The sequence below is a fragment of the Eschrichtius robustus genome, chromosome 1 (assembly GCF_028021215.1).
Source record: "Eschrichtius robustus isolate mEscRob2 chromosome 1, mEscRob2.pri, whole genome shotgun sequence".
NCBI classification, from domain to species: Eukaryota; Metazoa; Chordata; class Mammalia; order Artiodactyla; family Eschrichtiidae; genus Eschrichtius; species Eschrichtius robustus.
Genome location: NC_090824.1, coordinates 45641075 through 45659943, shown reverse-complemented (window position 1 = coordinate 45659943; position 18869 = coordinate 45641075). Strand labels below are relative to the sequence as shown.

Below are 18869 nucleotides of genomic sequence, written 5' to 3'. Positions count from 1 at the left end.
CCACCTCACAGTTCATAATGGGAATGAAAGCAAGGCCAAGAACGTGGAGCATCTCACCTAGCATCTCACAAAACTGTGACCCAAGTCACTGTGCGAAGGCTTTGACGCTGAGAAGGGATTTAGGTAAAGTAAATGCAGAAGGGCTGAGAGTGCCTGAGATTCAGGCAGAAAAAGTAAACACGGTTAAAGCAAGTAAGCAAGCAAAACTCCCCAAAGAAGCACACACAGAAAGCTTCGCAGACTCTCCCTATCTTGGTCTGAGGAGTTAGCAGGTGAATCTGGTGAGAGGGCGGTGAACCCTGATCTCCAGCGGCTGCGGAGGGGACCGACTGGACGCTGCAGGGATGGAGGCCTCGGGTCAGGGTCCCACCCGCCGCTGTCCCGAGTCAGGCGTCTCCTCCGCGCCCTGGAACCGCGGCGCCCGGGTGTCCAGCGGGGCCGGGGACTCTCCCCGCCTCGTCCGCAGAGAGAGGCCGGGGGTGGCGGCCCCGCCCCGGGAAAGGCGGGCCTGGCCCGGCGTATTTGAGGCGCAGAGCCGGCCGCCGCCCAGCCGGAACGACACCACCTCTGCCGAAGACACCCCCGCGGCGCGCGAGCTAGTGCCGAGGCTTCGGGTGAGTGGCGCGGGGCGCCGGGACGGGGGCGCGCACGGGCCTGCCGGCAGCTGAGCCTGGCAGGGCGAGGGCGCCCGGGCGCTGCTCGGTGCGCGGCCCCCTTTGGAGGGCTGGGCCGGAAGCGCGGCAGGGGCTTGACTTCCCGGGGGCCCGCGGGAGGGCGTCGCGGAGAAGGGAGAGCGGAGTCTGAGACTCGGGGAAAGTTAGCAACGCCTTACAAGGACTCACCTGCATTTACTCGCGGCGGACGGGTGTGTTACCCTCTGCGGCGACTGGGAGGCTCAGCCGCGGTGACTGGGAGGCTCAGCCACGGCGTCGCGCCCTCCCGTCCGCGGCCGCCCGGGGCCGCCGGCGGTGAGCGGTGGGCGCGCGCGCATCACCCCAGCCGCCCGCTCCAGCTGGGCGGGAGGAAGCAGGTCCTCCTGCCCCCAGTCCACAGAGGGTACTGCTCCCGGACTCTGTCGGGCGGCTCCACGACCCCTGACTTGGCTGTCGACCCCTTGATCTTGCTGTGGGATGGGAATGAGCTCTGCTGCCAGGCCAACAGGGTCAGGGGCTGCAGCCTCTCTCTGGATGCTGATCCCGCAGAAAACGGTGCTGCCCCAAGGCTGAGTGGACATGTGCCCGGCTTGACAAAGACCGTACACCCTCAGTTTTTGCAAATCAGTGACTCATCCCTGTCCAGATTTGGGCATTAACGATCTCACATCTGTGCCGGGGATATGTGGGGTGTGGCAGAATGTTGGTCCCAGGGTGCAGAGGCCTAGCTGAGGCGGGGGTCGGGAGGCTTTTCAAACATGTTTGAGGATCTATTCTGGATTGTGAGTTGCTCAAATCAAAGCACTAAAATGCATGCACTTTGAGGAGTAGGAGCTCAGGGACACAGGGCTTGAGGTCGTGCCTTAGGCTTCATGCCCTCCCCTTAGCGATTCCTATTCCAGATAGCGTGGAATATTTGTAAAGTGACTCCTGGGAGTTGGGTTGCTGGGCAATGAGGACGGTTGGACCTCAGTGACCCAGTCTGTTTCTAGGATTCTGGAAAGGGAATGGAAGAAAGGCTCATTTAGTTCTGAAGAAAATGATAGCAATGAAAATTGACCTCTTGGCACAGAGCATGAGAGAAAATTTTCACCAGCTTCCAAAATTCTGACTCATTTGCCTCAAGTTTATAAAGTTTATCCTTCATACTAGGAAATTGTTTCCATAAAAGTTAAAGTTTAATAATAAAAATTTATTGTGCCACAATAGTCTCCTTTTCAGACATTGATGTTGAATCCCTAGAGGAGAGTCTTTTATTCCTTTGATGGCTGTGCCTCATCCTTGATCTATGGGAGATTGGAGCTCTTTCCTAAGTTAATAATGTGTGGGTGTTATACTTAGAATCAGCATTTACTTCATATCATTGGGAGAAGTTTGATGATGGGTCTTGAATGTTTTGAGCTTAGAAATATTAGGTGGTGCCTCACTAGGTTACATAAGAAGCAGAAAAGGAGGAGCATTGCTTGATAGATTGACCTCAAAAGCTAGTTGTTTTTTTTTTAAGACATGCTTTTCTTTTGTAAGTCACCAATGCTTTTTTATTTTTATTTATTTATTTAAATTTATTTATTTTTGGCTGTGTTGGGTCTTCGTTGCTGTGCGTGGGCTTTCTCTAGTTACAGCGAGCGGGGGCTACTCTTCGTTGCGGTGCGTGGGCTTCTCACTGCGGTGGCTTCTCTTGTTGCAGAGCACGGGCTCTAGGCGCGCAAGCTTCACTAGTTGTGGCTCGCGGACTCTAGAGCGCAGGCTCAGTAGTTGTGGCGCATGGGCTTAGTTGCTCCGTGGCATATGGGATCTTCCCAGACCAGGGCTTGAACCCGTGTCCCCTGCATTGGCAGGAGGATTCTTAACCACTGTGCCACCAGGGAAGTCCAAAAGCTAGTTTTTAAAAAAATGGAATAGCAAGTCTCACTCTGTTGAGGGGTCCTTAATCAATGACATTTTGCTATGCCACAAATATGCAGAAGTGCTTTATAAAGATTTTTTACTTACTGCTAGTGAGGTCAAAGGCCAATATTGGTCTCACCTGTGATTTAGATACTGTTTGCCTAGAACCTTCATCAGCCAGACTCTAAATTTTAACTGTAATAGAGATATATATTCATATAGTAAAACTTGAGACTCTTATGTTACCTTAAATACCAGTTGGCTTGTAAACTTCATGTACCTGAGACTCATAGTAACTGATCTAAAACTTAGCCTCTCTTTTTTTTTTTTAATTTTATTTATTTATTTATTTATTTATTTATTTATGGCTGTGTTGGGTCTTCGTTTCTGTGCGAGGGCTTTCTCTAGTTGCGGCAAGTGGGGGCCACTCTTCATTGCGGTGCGCGGGCCTCTCACTATCGCGGCCTCTCTTGTTGCGGAGCACAGGCTCCAGAGCGCAGGCTCAGTAATTGTGGCTCACGGGCCTAGTTGCTCCACGGCATGTGGGATCTTCCCAGACCAGGGCTCGAACCCGTGTCCCCTGCATTGGCAGGCAGATTCTCAACCACTGTGCCACCAGGGAAGCCCAAACTTAGCCTCTCTTTCCTGTGATAGTTTGGGACACAGGCTTCTGCTGAGAACAGCTAGTTAACATTTTGTGTCTGGTGCCTGAATGGGTTCTTCTCATTAAATTCTGAGTGGTAAGCCTGCCAGGGCAGTAATTCCAATTTGCTGCTGACTAAGTATCATGTGTTCTCTCTTGACTGATGTTCAGCTTTTCCATAAGGGAAAAAAAAATCAGTAACTGAGAGGCACAAAGTAACTTTACCTTCCTTGATGCTGAGGAACAATGATGAAAAAGAAATCCTAGTAAAGGACCAGTTTCCTTTATTCTAACCAGCATCATTGAATTTGGTTTTGGTGAGTGGGCGTTCCTCAAAGCCTGTTCCGTGTTTCAGTAAGGCCAGGATGTAGACTGCCTGTCCTGTGTTCTTTGGGGAGGAGCGTGGGCAGTGCTTGGGGTTCTGAGGAAATACGTTTGTGATCTACTTCCCTTACAGCTCGTGTAAAAGCTGGGGCCCTTTATGGGCAGAAATTTCAGAAGTGCTCCTGGGAACCCTGGCAACTGAATTAATTGCTACATGGGCCTAGAATAGCATAGTACAGTGGATAGCCACTCTTTATTAAAGGGCAGAGCTGCAATTAACAGCCGATTAAAGTGGTCTGCGTTCTGACTCATGTCTAAATTCCTTATTCCAAAGCAATACTGAACTACTTCCTGTAGGTTTTTCCAAATGTGAAGACTCAGGTAGTAGTTTTTAAATGTTTTTGTCTTTGATGTAGTGTTTCTATCCTGGCTTTTCAAAATTCTCTGATTCTGGGAATGCCGGAGTTCACAAACCTATAGTACCTGTGGAGTGGGAAGATTTTTTAAATTTTACATTTGATTGTCTCTATAAGTTACTCCTCTAAAAAAAAAAAAAAAGAAAAAGAAAAAGAAAGAAAATTTCCAGGCAAGTAGGGAAGATATTTATCCAAATAGATGTGGTTTTTTTAAAATTCTTTTTTGGTTCTTTTTTTCATTTTTCAGTTCTAAGGTTGCTAACCTTGATTTCAAAAGAACATTGGTTAGATAGAACCTGTTTCATCAGAGATCTGATGGTTGGGAGTTGACATAATCAAAACAATGCTTACCCAATTTTTGGAAAAGTAAGCTTTATCGGTTTAAATGTGGTTATAATTAGCAAAGTGACTGTGCAAAATGCCATCCTTGTATTCAATATCACTGCACACTGAGTCACCCAGCTAGTTTTCTGACAAAAACATGATCTCTTTTTTAATTTGTTTACAATTTCAGCATGTTTATGCAGTTCTGAATGTTTAAGCCAGAGAATTAATTTCTAAATGAAGTAACTAACACTTTCGAAGGACTATACCTTAAAATTTCAAAGTGTGAGGTTTTATACTAGTGTAAAATCAGCCTGAATTAGGAGTCAGGATGCTTGGACCCTGGTCCTTGGCCTGCCAATGACAGAATGACTTTGGGTCACCACGTTACCTCTCTGAGACTCAGTTTCCTCACCTTTAAAGTGAGGATATTAACTTTTCCCTGTCAACCTCATAAGATTATTATCAGAATCAAAATAGGTAAGGTATGTGAAAGTGCTTTGTAAACGGAAAAGCACCACATAAATGCAGGGTGTCGTTATTCTCATGGGCTTGTCTAATGTGTCACAACACAGTCCAAACTGTCATCCTTGGTGTTATGTGAAACACAGTAGAAATAAAGTGGAATCTGCTTTGTTTCTTAAATTGTTTTGGGCTAGTTGGAAAGTAAACTGAATATGCTTGAACAGAAACTTTGAAAAGAATAAATGTTACATTTTGGAAATGTAAATGTAAATGTCTTTGTGTGAGTTTCTGGTTATGATCAGCCTTTAAACACGTCTAAGTTTAATTGGATTTATGTTAATAAGACACTTTATGAGGCCAATGGAACAGATTCAGCTAGTTTTAACAATTGAAACTACCTTTCTGTTTTTTATTGACCTGCATAGGTACATTTATGTGAGGATACATATGCTAATTAGCCTACACCAGTGGTTCTCAAACCAGGCGCAATTTTGCCCTCTTCCCGCTTCCCCCAGGGTTATTTGGCAACGTCTAAAGACACTGTGCGTTATCACAATGGGGGGGGGGGAGCTGCTGGCATCTTGTGTGTTGAAGCCAGGGATGCCGCTGCACATACTGCAATGCACGGGACAGCCCCTCCCTACAGAGTATCCCGCCTGAAATGTCAGTGGTGTGAGGTTGGGAATAAGCCCGAACACAACGGCGGTATTTAAAAGAAGTCAAAACACTTACAGTGTTATCGCTGAGGCTTTGGTACGTTGCCCAGGAGTGGAAGAAGAAGTTGTGTCATCAAAGGAACTAAGCTTTCTGCCCGCTATGAACAACACAGCCAAAAATAAAAATTAATTAATTAATTAATGAAAATTATTTTTAAAAAAAAGAGATGGGCCAAAAGAAAAAAAAAATTTAGTGAAGGATAATATTTGCGTGTTAGAAATAACAGCAGAGTAGGATCAAATATCTGGTGTATAAATAAAGCATACATTAAGTTCTAGGAGGAGGTCTGCCTGTTTGGTTTTTTTAACAGTAAAATCTAGTATTTTACATTTTTAGGACCTATCAAGTAGCCACCATTTACTCAATTATTATTATTATTTTTAAAAAATATTTATTTATTTTTTTGGCTGTGTTGGATCTTCGTTTCTGTGCGAGGGCGTTCTCCAGTTGCGGCGAGCGGGGGCCACTCTTCATCGCGGTGCGCGGGCCTCTCACTATCGCGGCCTCTCTTGTTGCGGAGCACAGGCTCCAGACGCGCAGGCTCAATAGTTGTGGCACACGGGCTTAGTTGCTCCGCAGCATGTGGGATCTTCCCAGACCAGGGCTCGAAACCGTGTCCCCTGCATTGGCAGGCAGATTCTCAACCACTGGGCGACCAGGAAAGCCCCAATTATTTTAAGAATAATAATTGAATAACTATCACAAATAGGCGACTTAAGGAAAAAGAGATTCTGATTGTTAAAATCCAGGTAATTTTGGCCACAGCACCAGTGATCCTGAGCTGAGAAAACTCACCCAGGCCTGAGGAGTCGAAAGCTACCCTCCTCCCCTCACGGCTAGAGAGCACCAGCGGCGGGAACAGGTGTAAAGCATCCTGTTTGGATGGGGACTTGGCACAGGCGGAGGGGCAGGAGAAGCAAGAATGATGTCTCGGGGACACCCTTTGAGGCAGCTTTGGGCAAGGCCAACCCTCTTTGGTAGCATCCTACCCAAAAATATTTTCCTCCACATTGTCTGACTCTTTTTTTTAACCTTAGTTGTTTGTTATACTGCCAGAGATTTCATTTGGAATAACAAGTATCTTTAAAAAAAAAAAAAAAAAATAGGGAATCATCTTGTGCCCGCCTTTCTTCTTTATTGCTCCACATCCCAATCTCACCTTTCCTTCAAGGTTTAGCTCAAGCAACACTGTCTCTTCCCGTTAGAAGTCACCTGTGACTTCCCACAGCATGCAGTCTGGCTCACAGCGTCCATCACTTGTGACCCCTTCTGGCCTCTGGACCCTTTGGCCATACATCTTGGTCGATTTCACCTTCAAACCCAGACAGGAGCCCCCCCGGTGCCTGGCCCAGAGTAGGCATAAATGTGTACAAATGAAGGAATAAATCAACAGCAGCAACTAGGTCTTGGCGGGTGGGGCAGGGAAGGCAAGGATTGTCTTTCAAATCTCAGTAGGAAAGAACCAACTGCTTCCTCACAAAAGCCAGAGGAGGGCGTGGGGCTGTTAGAGGGAACCGGTGGGGAGGTGGGTGAGATTAACTCACTGAACACTTTTTATGAGGTGGTAGATAAAGAACACAGGAAGGAAGGTGAAGGAGGACCAAAAACCCAGGACTGTTTACATTTGTTACCTAGGAAAGGGGCAGAGCATTTTATTCCCCCCTCTCCCACCTGCGTTGGATCCCCTGGTACTCCCAGGATTCAGGCCACAGGCTAGTGTGATTAGAGTTTAAAGGTATGAGTTAAATAGGGCGTGGTGATCCAGGTGGAGTGCATCTCCGCCCTTTGATGAGACATTTTTGTGGTTCCCCGCTAACGATTTCAGCGTATTTGAGGAATAGACTGGCTTGTGTTAGGAGAATGCCTGTACATTGACTAGACCTGCACAACGAGCTGTTTGTGATGTTAAATTCATACGGAAACCAGTGAAATCTTTTAGGATCAATAACCTGTGTTTGTTTGTTTGTTTTTTCTCTCCTTTCAGGAAAATGGCAGACAGTTTTTCGGTAAGTGTTTTATGTCTGTTTTCCTACCCTAATATGTATACAGTCATGCAGGTGGAAGGTTGTTTGTTTTTTTTTTAACCACTCAAGTTTCCCTAACTCTCCCACCACGTGGCTTCCTCTGGCCTCACCCGTCCAATGAGGGCTTGTTAGCTGGAGTCTTGTTTTTCCAGCAACAGATTTGGGAAGAAAGCCAGGCAGAGAGAGGCCTGGGCCTCACTAATAGTAACCCCTTTACCGAAGGCCTAGGACAGAAGTGGGTGGATTCCACTGGCAGGAGGTGAGAAACCAGCTGAACAAAGGGCAGTGTGGTACAGTCTGAGCATCCTGATTTTTTTTTTAAATCCTGCAGTGCCCTCTACTCCTCCTCCTTTCCCAAATGCTGGAGTAAGAAGCAGCCAAAATAAATTCCTATTAGCATGCTTATGTATTATCAAATTCCTTAACAGAATGACTCACACCACCTACAGCCATGCGCTTGAGTTGTTTTCTAAATCCAGTTTACTTTCCATCATCATCCAGCCCTCTGTTTATCTCTCCCCCTCCCCCAGACCCCATGGGCTCCCTTCACAGCCTTACTCTGCTGCCCCGGGCTCCCTTCACAGCCTTACTCTGCTGCCCCGATACCAGGTCTGGGGTTGGGTTCCTGATGCACCAAAGGGTCAGACAATCCTGGCAGATCATATTCAATCAACATAGAAGTTTTTACTGAGTATTTTCCATGTACCACCTAGCACTCTGCTAAATACTGTATAAGTCAGAGAGGGAGAAGGCAGAGTCTCTTCCTGGAGAGAAAGGACACAAACCAACACTGGCACAGCGTCTTGCAGTCTATAAAGAGCCGTCCCAAATGCTGCCTCATCTGTTTGTCACAACAATCACATGAGATAGATCATTATCCCTGTTACACAGACAAAGACACTAAGTCCTATACAAGTGACATGATGGCTCCAAGAGTTTGGAGCTCTTGAAGGATGGCACTGGATTTCAAATCAAATCTTGTGATTCCACATCCCAGGCTCCTCTCTGTGTACAAGGCAGCTTCTCTGATACTAGCCTGGATGCCACTAAGTGGTGACTAGCCTGGTGCACCTGAAGTGCAGTAGACATCCAGCAAAGGGAAGGCCAAGGCAACCAGCGCCAGCTTGGTGGAGGTTTTCCAGCCCAAATGCATCTTGATTTTTGTGATTGTTTTTCTCATGTCAGTTAGAAAATATGTGCTTTTACATAGAGGATGGCTAGCTCCTGACTTTAGCAAATTACGAAAAGGCAACCCTTAATGATCTGAGATGATGGGAAGCAAGAATCAAATGATAAGGCATGTATAATCCTAAAGTCTAATTTTAGTCTTAGGAACTCAAAACTAATAGGTGGGGGAAATTTTATTGATATGAATTTCATATCTTCACCATATCACTCTAATTCTTAGCTCACATATTCCTGAAAATTCTGTTGTTGTGAATGTCTTTCATCCTGTAATTGTTTATGTCTTTCTTTCCAGCTTAACGATGCCTTACCTGGGTCTGGAAACCCAAACCCTCAAGGGTGGCCTGGTGCATGGGGAAACCAGCCTGCCGGGGCAGGAGGCTACCCGGGGGCATCCTATCCTGGGGCCTACCCCGGACAGGCACCACCCGGCCCCTACCCTGGCCAGGGACCTCCTGGGGGTTACCCAGGCCAGGCACCTCCAGGGGCCTACCCTGGCCCAACTGCACCTGGTTATCCTGGCCCAACTGCACCTGGTTATCCTGGCCCAACTGCACCTGGTTATCCTGGCCCAACTGCACCTGGTTATCCTGGACCAACTGCACCAGGTGCCTACGCCGGGCCTGGGGTCTACCCACCTCCTGGACAGCCAAGTGCTCCTGGAGCCTACCCTGCTGCTGGCCCTTACGGCAGCCCTTCTGGACCCCTGGTAAGATGGTGTTAGTCATTTCGTATGCTTGAATGTGACCAGGATAAAGCTAATGAAGCACGTAGCAATTGTCTGGAGCGGTGGTGCCATCACTTTGTAGTGCTCTGGCTGAGAGCTGGCTCAGGGTACTGACCTGCAGAGGGCTTCCGGGAGAACTGAAGCTTTAAACTCACTGCTTAGAGCCACTTTGCAAGGACCAGCCACAGTGTATGTTGGTCCAATAGAAAAAAATAGTTGCTCATGTTGAGTTTAGTATGTGAACTGTTAGAGTAAGAGTAAAAAGAAGCTAATGCATCTTTTGAAGGCATCTGTAAAGCAGCTTTAATATAAATCAAGTTAAGAGCATAGCAATGGGGGAAGTTTTGGTTATTATTATTAATAAACACTGAGTATATAACGTGTGCCAGCTGTGTGCTTCTACACGGATGATCTCATTCAACCCCATAAGCACCCTCTAAGATACTGTTATTATCCCCACTTTACAAATGAGGAAATGGGGCAATAAAGAGTTATACAACCTTCCCATGGTTGTAGAGGGAACCTTTGGGGGAACCGCGGTAATCGGGTTTTTAAAAACCTTCTAAAGATGATTTTGTGATCTAAGGATTAAATTTTCGCTTACATTAAAACCCATTTTAATAAATGAATTCTAAGCATAAAACTCTGTGGGGCTCCAGACACATCTCAGACACAGACCCTTCCCTTCCAAATAGTGTAGTTGGGAGAAAAGATACAGATATGAGGAAAGAGTTCAGTAGCAGTGTGGGATCAGCCCCTTTCAGGACTATGATGGCACAGGGCGCATTTGCTCTGCTTGTGGGTCAGCTTAGAGGAGAGCAGAGAGAGAGCACTGGGGGCATGGGAGGCATTGAACAGGGCCTGGACCACAGGCAGGTAGACAGCTGAGACGGAGGATATGGAGGCTGTGGAAAGGAAGAGGCGGATGGGAGAGAGATCTCAGAGGAAGAACCCCAGCATCTAGTGGTTAAGTCTTAGGAGTCAGAGACGACTCTGACTTTTCAAGGCTGGGCAAGGAGAGCACCAGAAGCTCAGGGTCAGCCCAAACCAGGAACTCAGGAAGGGGATCGGATGGGGGAGGGGCAGGGGAGACAATTCCAGTTCACACCTGTTGGATTTGTGGCACCAGTAGCAAATCCAGACAGGAGGAAGCACAGGACTAGTACAGATCAGACAGATCAGGGCTAGAGAGAAAAGACTTGGGTGATGGTTGAACCCAGGGGGAAACAATTCTACAGGAAAAAGAGAAGAGGCCAAGGACAGAGCATTGGGAATATTTACAGCGCCTTGAACATAGAAGGTCAATAAATATTTGTAAAATGAACTGGGGAAGGTATTAATTGGAAAGTGTCCATTCTACAAATAGCAAGTACCTGCCACATTCAAAGCACTCCTCAGGGCCTTGTGTGAGTGGAACATAGGGGGCCTCAGAAGCCCAGAAGGTACCACAGTGCCTGCCCACAGGGAGCAGAACAACCCGACAAAGAATGTTATATGACAAGGATCTTTCCAAAAAATAGGCCAAGTGTATGAGTTATAGATTGGGATGGGCCTTGTCATGAGAGATACAGTGCTCCGAAAGGGAACATGTTCTGCCTTTGGCACCAATTAACTGATGGCCTTATTCTCGATTATTAGCTGCAGTTGTGTAGGGAGCCTTCTCTCTTCAGGCCCTGGGCAAGGTGGCCTGAGAGTCTGAAAGGTGGCTAAGGTAGGGTTATGTGTTATTCACACATATTAAAAGTGGTTGAACTTCAGCGATATCTTTTTCTTTCTTCCCTCAAGAAAACATGACTCTTTATTGATATATATATATATATATATATATATATATTTTTTTTTTTTTTATTCCCAGAATGTGCCTTATGACCTGCCTTTTTCTGGAGGAGTCATGCCTCGCATGCTGATAACAATCCTGGGCACAGTAAAGCCCAATGCAAACAGGTAAAGAGCAAAGTCAGCAAGTCTAACATATTTATTGATTGCTTTTGGAATAAAGGGTGATCTGTATTGAATTTTGATAGAGTTTTTTAAATTGCACATTTAGAATCTTGGCTGTACCATAGTTTGGGATTTTTCCATAAATCAATACGCATTCCCACCAAGAAGACAAGGTTTCCCTCACTAAATCTTGTGTTTCTCCCAGAACCAGAATAAAACAGAGTTCTACTTTGTGAGGACAAAGAGGAAGAGCAGGAAAACCCATTCTGTTGGTTCTTCTAGGCAGTGAAAGCCTTAGAATTAAAGGAAAGTAGAGCCTTTGTAATGTAATGTTTGGCCATCCCTCCACCTCTGAGCCATAGATTGTCTAAAAAACAAAGCCCATCAAAAATTAGGGTCAGGGATGTCCATGGTGGTTCAGTGGCTAAGACTCCATGCTCCCAAAGCAGGGGGCCGGGGTTTGATCCCTGGTCAGGGAACTAGATCCCACATGCCTCAACTAAGAGTTCACAGGTTACAACTAAAAAAGATCCCACACGCCACAGCTAAAAGATCCTGCATGTCGCAACGAAGATCCTGCGTGCCGCAACTAAGACCCGGTGCAGCCAAATAAATAAATAAATAAAAACTAGGGTCAAAGACAAAAAGATGCCTAGTTGATCTGAGAGCTTAAATATCATACCTCTCTGTCCTCATACTGGTACAAATCTCCCTGCAATTGTGCAGGTCTTGGTGCACTCTCAGATTTGTGAGCTTGGCCGCCATTTCTGTCTTCATAATGGGTGAAACAGCAGAGTCACAGATTCCCGTGTTGTCGGCCTGGTCTACAGATGATAAGTGACAAGGTGGGGAACCCCAGTCTTCTGAGTAGACACTGTTTACTTAAAAGGTTTGAAAAGACTCTACAAGTTAAAGACTTTGTAAAAATAAATCAGCCTCTGCCATTGGTACTGGTTTGGTTGAGGTGAGCTCGGGGCGGGTAAGACTTTGAGCTCACTTAGGAAAATCCATGCTGATTTACGGGCTGCCCTGGGATGCCTGGCTCTGGTTATCACCACTGGTTATATTTAAATATAATACAAGCAGGCTAGGGCTATCCTGAAGCTGTTCAGTATGTCTGTCCTTGAGGTTAGTAGTACTATTAAAGCTCCTAGATTAATTATTATCTGTTTCTGGGTCTTACAGACAGTACACAAAAGGTACAGATTCAAGCTGTGTACACAGGTTTATTTAAGAGTCTATAGACAGCCTCTGTGAGAGCCTGTCATCTCGATCCTCGTGAATCAGCAGGAGCAACCTCCTGTGTTACCAGGAGGTGGACTCAAGATTCTGATCTGATCATTTCACATTCAGCTAACCAGTTCCCTCCACCTCCAGCCAGCCTCCTCTGGTTCTCCGTGGTAGTCACTACCCTAAGCCAGCTCTTCCTTCCACACAGCCTATACAGCTTCTCTCAGCACAATACTTCCCTACACAATAAAGCTTGTCTCACAGCAAGTTACACGATATATATATCCTCTGCCTGTGTCCTTATCCATCTTGCCTCCCAAAATAACATAGGACCCAGCGCCCCGAGCCTCTGCAGACAGCACTCACGATTCGGTAATATCTGCTCTCCTCCTGCTGCAGCTGCTGTCACGCAGGACCACACTGGTATCTTTGCCTTATTTATGACTGTTGCACTAAAAAGGTTAGTTCCAATAACAATAGAGATGTCGACTAAGACTGTGGCAGGTCAAAACCAATTTTGGTTGAAATGATTAAGGTGGTAGTAAACTGAGAAATGTATTACTTTGATCTGCAAAATCTATGTGAGGAATTACATGAAAGAAAAAAATCCTTACGGTGGTAGAGTTGACAATTATCTTCCTTTTCACTGCTGAGAAAATACAGGCATTGCATATTTAGTCAAATACAAATTCTATTGCCATTTGACCATATTGGTCCTTTCCCTGTGAATTTAATCATTGGTAGTTGTATGTGTCTGTTACTGGGTGAATGAAATACCCAAGGAATCATTGTTAGTAGGTCTAGAAAGCAGACCTTGCTTTTTTTTTTTTTTACTCAATTGAATTTTCTTTTTTTAAAAATTTATTTTTATTTATTTATTTTTGGCTGCGTTGGGTCTTTGTTGCTGCGCACAGACTTTCTCTAGTTGTGGTGAGCGGGGGTTACTCTTTGTTGCGGTGCACAAGCTTCTCATTGTGGTGGTTTCTCTCGTTGCGGAGCACAGGCTCCAGGTGCGCAGGCTTCAGTAGTTGTGGCACATGGGCTTCAGTAGTTGTGGCTCACGGGCTCTAGAGCGCAGGCTCAGTAGTTGTGGTGCACGGGCTTAGTTGCTCCGCAGCATGTGGTATCTTCCCGGACCAGGGCTCGAAACTGTGTCCCCTGCATTGGCAGGTGGATTCTTAACCACTGCACCACCAGGGAAGCCTGCAGACCTTGCTTTAAAACAAGAGCACCAGCTGCTTCTGAGGTTAGCGCTCTGGGGAGCACACTTTGAGAAACTGTGGGGTAGGGGTAATACTTTAACAGCCAGATAACTTGTGTTTGTATTAACATCCAAGGAGAGGGAATAGGGTAGAAAGTTTATCCAGCACCTCCATTAATTCCACTTCACATCATGGAATGTTTAGTACATTTATTATTATGACTTTACAACTTAGCAATAGGATACTGAATATTAACTATGTTTTCTCATTCTTGCTATTTTAGGACTAGGTTTTTGGTTAACTATGAGGAAGCCAGGTATTTGATAGCACTTTTTTATGTGACTGCCTTACTTTTAACAGGGATTAAAAGTAACCTGGCAGGGCAGGAAAAAGGTAGCCATCATTTCCACAATGTCAGGTATAAAGTGCCCTCAAAGTGGCCCCAAATCTCTACAAGGAAACCTTGACCCTTTTTTTGTTTGTTTGTTTGTTTATTTTTGGCTGCACTGGGTATTCGTCGCTGCGTGCGGGCTTTCTCTAGTTGCGGCGAGCAGAGACCACTCTTCATTGCGGTGCGCGGGCTTCTCATTGCGGTGGCTTCTCTTGTTGCGGAGCACGGGCTCTAGGCACCCGTAGTTGTGGCTCGCGGGCTCCAGAGCGCAGGCTCAGTAGTTGTGGCTCACGGGCTTAGTTGCTCCGCGGCAAGTGGGATCTTCCTGGACCAGGGCTCGAACCCGTGTCCCCTGCATTGGCAGGCGTATTCTTAACCACTGCACCACCAGGGAAAAAAAATGGAACGCTTCATGAATTTGCATGTCATCCTTGCGCAGCGGCCATGCTAATCTTCTCTGTATTGTTCCAGTTTTAGTATATGTGCTGCCAAAGCGAGCACACCTTGACTGTTTTTATGTGTAGAGAGTAAAAAGGGAATTATAGCTGAATAGAAGGATATGACCAAAGACAACGAGGCCAAAAAACTCAACACATATCGTCTTGTTTACTTTGAGATACTGTGGTAGTACATCGAATACAGTAGTCCCCCCTTATCTGAGGTTTCGCTTTCCACGATTTCAGTTACCCAGGGTCAATCGCGGTCTGAAAATATTAAATGGAAAATACCAGAAATAAGCAATTCATAAGTTTTAAGTTGCCACCGTTGTGAGCAGCATGGTGAAATCTCATGTTGTCCAGCCCCATCCTGCCTGCCCAGTATGTGAAATCATCCCTTTGTGCAGCATATCTGGCCTATTAGTCACTTAGTAGCTGTCTCAGTTATCAGATCCACTGTCATGGTACCCTGGTGTTTGTGTTCAAGTAACCCTTATTTTACTTAATAATGACCCCAAAAGCAAGAGTAGTGATGCTGGCAATTCATATATGCCAAAGAGAAGCTATAAAAGGCTCCTTTTAAGTGAAAAGGGGAAGGTTCTTGACTTAATGGAAAGAAAAAAAGTTGTATGCTGAGGTTGCTAAGATCTAGAGTAAGTACAAATCTTCTGTCCATGAAATTGTGAGAAAGGAAAAAGAAACTCATGCTAGTTTTTTTTTTTTCCTGTCATACCTCGAACTGCAAAAGTTACAGCCCCAGTGCGTTAAGTGCTTAGTTCAGATTAAAGGCATTAAATGTGTACAATATTTTGAGAGAGACCACGTTCACATGACTTTTACAACAGTATATTGCTGTAATTGTTCTATTTTATTATTAATCTCTTACTGTACCTAATTTATAAATTAGACTTTCTCATAGGTATACATGTATAGGAAAAAAGTGTGCGTGGATAGGTAGCTAGCCAGCTAGCCAGCTAGCTAGCTAAATATTTGATTCGGTACTATCCATGGTTTCAGGCATCCACTGGGGTCTTAGAACATACCCTCTGCACATGAAGTGGAACTACTATACTTGGCCCAGTATACTTTCCAGTTTGAACCCATTCTCTGGTTTATTTGCTTTGTTTAGAAATTTTTCCTGTATTTTATAAATGATTTGCTCTTTAGAAAACTGTATGTTCTTCACTTGATACAAATGTACAACTTAAATAATTTTACTAACTCTGGTCTTTGGTTTAAAACAGACTTGCTTTAGATTTCAAGACAGGGAATGACGTCGCCTTCCACTTTAACCCACGCTTCAATGAGGACAACAGGAGAGTCATCGTTTGTAATTCGAAGCTGAATAATAACTGGGGGAAGGAAGAAAGACAGACGGTTTTCCCATTTGAAAGTGGTAAACCTTTCAAAGTAAGTTATTGCTACTGTTATATATTGATAATGTATATTTCTCATGGGGAATCACTCTTAAACCACAGTGCACGGGAAATGAATTTTCATCAGCTGTCCTGGGACACCTAACCAGTACATCTGCTCTCCATACCAGGGGACTGGTCTCGGAAATAGTGGCACTCTCCCCAACTCCATTCAGGCACCTTACCATCACCCGTTACCACCCTTCTGAGTTTAAGCTTTTCTGGAAGTGAGAAAAATAGCATCTTTAATAAAAAAAGGCAGAAAGTCTTTATGGTACAGTTGGGCTGAGACTTAATTCCTCAAAACAACATAGTTAGCATGGCAATCAAAACGAAATTTTTATTGGATTTCCCTGGCGGTCCAGTGGTTAAGACTCCGTGCTTCCAATGCAGGGGGCATGGGTTCAATCCCTGGTTGGGGAACTAAGATCCCACATGCTGTGTGGCGTGGTCAAAAAAAAAAAAAACCTAAAATTTTTAAATTCTAAAAGTAATACATACTTGTTTTATGAAAAGAAAAATTTATAGATTTTTTAAATTAACTAAAAAGTCCTCCATCCTTTACCGCTTCCCCCATCCTCACAAAGGTTGCAACTTGAGTATCTTTCCAGGGTTTTCTATGACAAGCAACACACTTTTTATTTTTAAGCACTGCTTCAACAAATATTTATTAGGTCCACAGTATCGGGTAAGGGGTGACTATAGAGTGGGTTATAAAACAGCTGGATCGCCAGCTCCTCAGGGGCAGGGTCTAACAGGGACTATATTCTACATTTGGTGGACATCTTTCCTTGTGAGAACATTGCCACCTAATAGTACTTCATTGTTCAGATGTGTAATAATTCAGCCAGTACCCTACTGGTGAAAATTTGGAGTATGGAAATATTCCAAATAAATAAAACCTGGAAAGTTCTATTTATTTTACTAAAATACTGTGATAGCTATCCTTATAAATCTTTGCTTCCTAGAATAACTTTACTCAAAGAATATACATGTTTAAAATTTAGATAAGGATATTGCCAAAGTGCTGCTTCCAAAAGGATGTAAGGATTAACACATCCTCTAACTACTGGGAGAGTCTGTTCCCCCTACTCTTGCCAAAACTGGTTATCAATCTTCATAACATTTGCCACTCTAAGTAGAGGATTCCTATTTTAGCATTTATTTTTAGTTTTAGTTTTAGGTGTTTGAGGCCATACAAAAACTTTAAGTTTTTATGTAGATAAATTATTTATCTTTTCCTCTGTGGCTTCAACTATATATCCTTCTAACAATTTTATCATTTTGTTTTGTTTAAATCTTGAATAAGTTGGAGTTTATCTTTGCTGTAAAGTTACTTTTTCTGACTTTAATTAGTTCTACAATTGATCATAAAGGTGAAATGCTGGACATCCTGAGCTCAGGCCAGACTGGTTTTGAGACGAATGGGCATTCCTAACAGTTTTGTGTATGTGCCATTTCAGATACAAGTCCTGGTTGAAGCTGACCACTTCAAGGTTGCGGTCAATGATGCTCACTTGTTGCAGTACAATCATCGGGTGAAAAATCTCAGGGAAATCAGCAAACTGGGAATTTCTGGTGACATAAATCTCACCAGTGCTTCGCACACCATGATATAAAGGGGCAGATACTTTTTAAAGAAATGAAATTGAACGTAAAGCTTACACATTTAAAAGTTTCATGTTCACTATGAGTGAAAAATTTTACCTTTATTCATCAATGTCCTTCTTGCAAATCATCCATTTAATAAAGAGTTACCTGTCTTTATATGTCATTTAATTGGGCAGTTTATTCTTGATAATGCGCAGTGGACTCAATGGAAAAGGACTCAATGGAAAAAGAAATATGTAGCAATGTTAATACTGCATTAGGGGTCTCCCAAGGTTTTCAATATTTGCTAAACTATTTTTTAAAAAGGAGGGACTTCCCTGGAGGTGCAGTGGTTAAGACTTCGCCTTCCAATGCAGGAAGTGCGGGTTCGATCCCTGGTCAGGGAGCTAAGATCCCACATGCCTCATGGCGAAAAAACATAAAACAGAAGCAATATTGTAACAAATTCAATACAGACAAAAAAAAAAAAAAGTAAATAGGAGTAAATACTACCCCCAAATTAACCTCTCCAACAGATGCTACAAAGAAATCGTTCTATTTTCTTACTTCAGGTAACATAATATATTCAGGAAATGAGAAAAGCAGAAAGAAAAAGTTTACATATAGAAGACCCATAGACAATTACTGTTAGCATTCTGGTATATTTCTCTGGACTCCTTTTAACTATTTATCTCTCTAAACTATACTTCACTGCTTTCAAATCAGTAATTGATACCAATATCAGACAATCTTCCCGTGGGTTCTTTTGGTTTTATGAAATCTCCAGATTTGTAGAGGGAAAAAAAAGTAGGTTTTTAATTAGAAATGTATCAGCTTGAAAAAGTTAATAGCTCCCATTGTTAATACTCTCACCCATGCCTTTCTGCCCTTCCTCGTTACCAGCAAGGCCAAAGATGAATATAATTTCAAAACCAGGATGTGCTCACATCACCTCATTTTATAGGAGACCAAATATTATTTGATCTATTATTGTTTCTACAATACCATCTTCTCAAGTATTTTGTTGCCACAGGTTGGGTCCCCCAGGAGGCAAAGAGATTAGAATGCAAGAGGCTTATGAGGGAGTGCCCTTTCTCTCAACAGGCGTGGAGACGAGAAGGCGCACGATTAGGCAGAGTAAGAAGTTGAGCATCCATGCCTCAGCCTACACTATAGGGGTTATGAGCTGGGATGATGTTTTGGAGCTGTCAAGAGGGCGATGCCTTCATATTTTCACTTCAGTCAGTGGATACAGGCCATCTAGGAAGCAGTCTGATCTTGGGTGAAGTGGCTTTCTT

The 18869-nt window shown here is 44.2% G+C and overlaps 1 protein-coding gene and 1 non-coding gene across 2 annotated transcripts; one reads left to right on the top strand and one right to left on the bottom strand.

The window, feature by feature from the left end:
- The first annotated feature begins 502 nt into the window (after positions 1–502).
- Positions 503–17755, top strand: LGALS3 (galectin 3). Its single transcript, XM_068545247.1, has 6 exons — positions 503–614; positions 7414–7435; positions 8934–9347; positions 11221–11309; positions 15811–15976; positions 17445–17755. The coding sequence occupies exons 2-6, from the start codon at positions 7418–7420 to the stop codon at positions 17598–17600; spliced, it is 843 nt and encodes a 280-aa protein (XP_068401348.1). The 5' UTR covers positions 503–614; positions 7414–7417; the 3' UTR covers positions 17601–17755.
- Positions 14524–14630, bottom strand: LOC137776475 (U6 spliceosomal RNA). The gene has a single exon (XR_011076228.1). It is a non-coding gene; the product is annotated as a U6 spliceosomal RNA (small nuclear RNA).
- Positions 17756–18869: the final 1114 nt, after the last annotated feature.

Bases quoted from the DNA above. Each gene is read 5' to 3' on its own strand.
- LGALS3 (XM_068545247.1), top strand. The intron at 9,348-11,220 runs GTAAGATGGTGT...TTTTATTCCCAG, and splicing joins GCAGCCCTTCTGGACCCCTG to AATGTGCCTTATGACCTGCC. The intron at 15,977-17,444 runs GTAAGTTATTGC...GTGCCATTTCAG, and splicing joins AAAGTGGTAAACCTTTCAAA to ATACAAGTCCTGGTTGAAGC.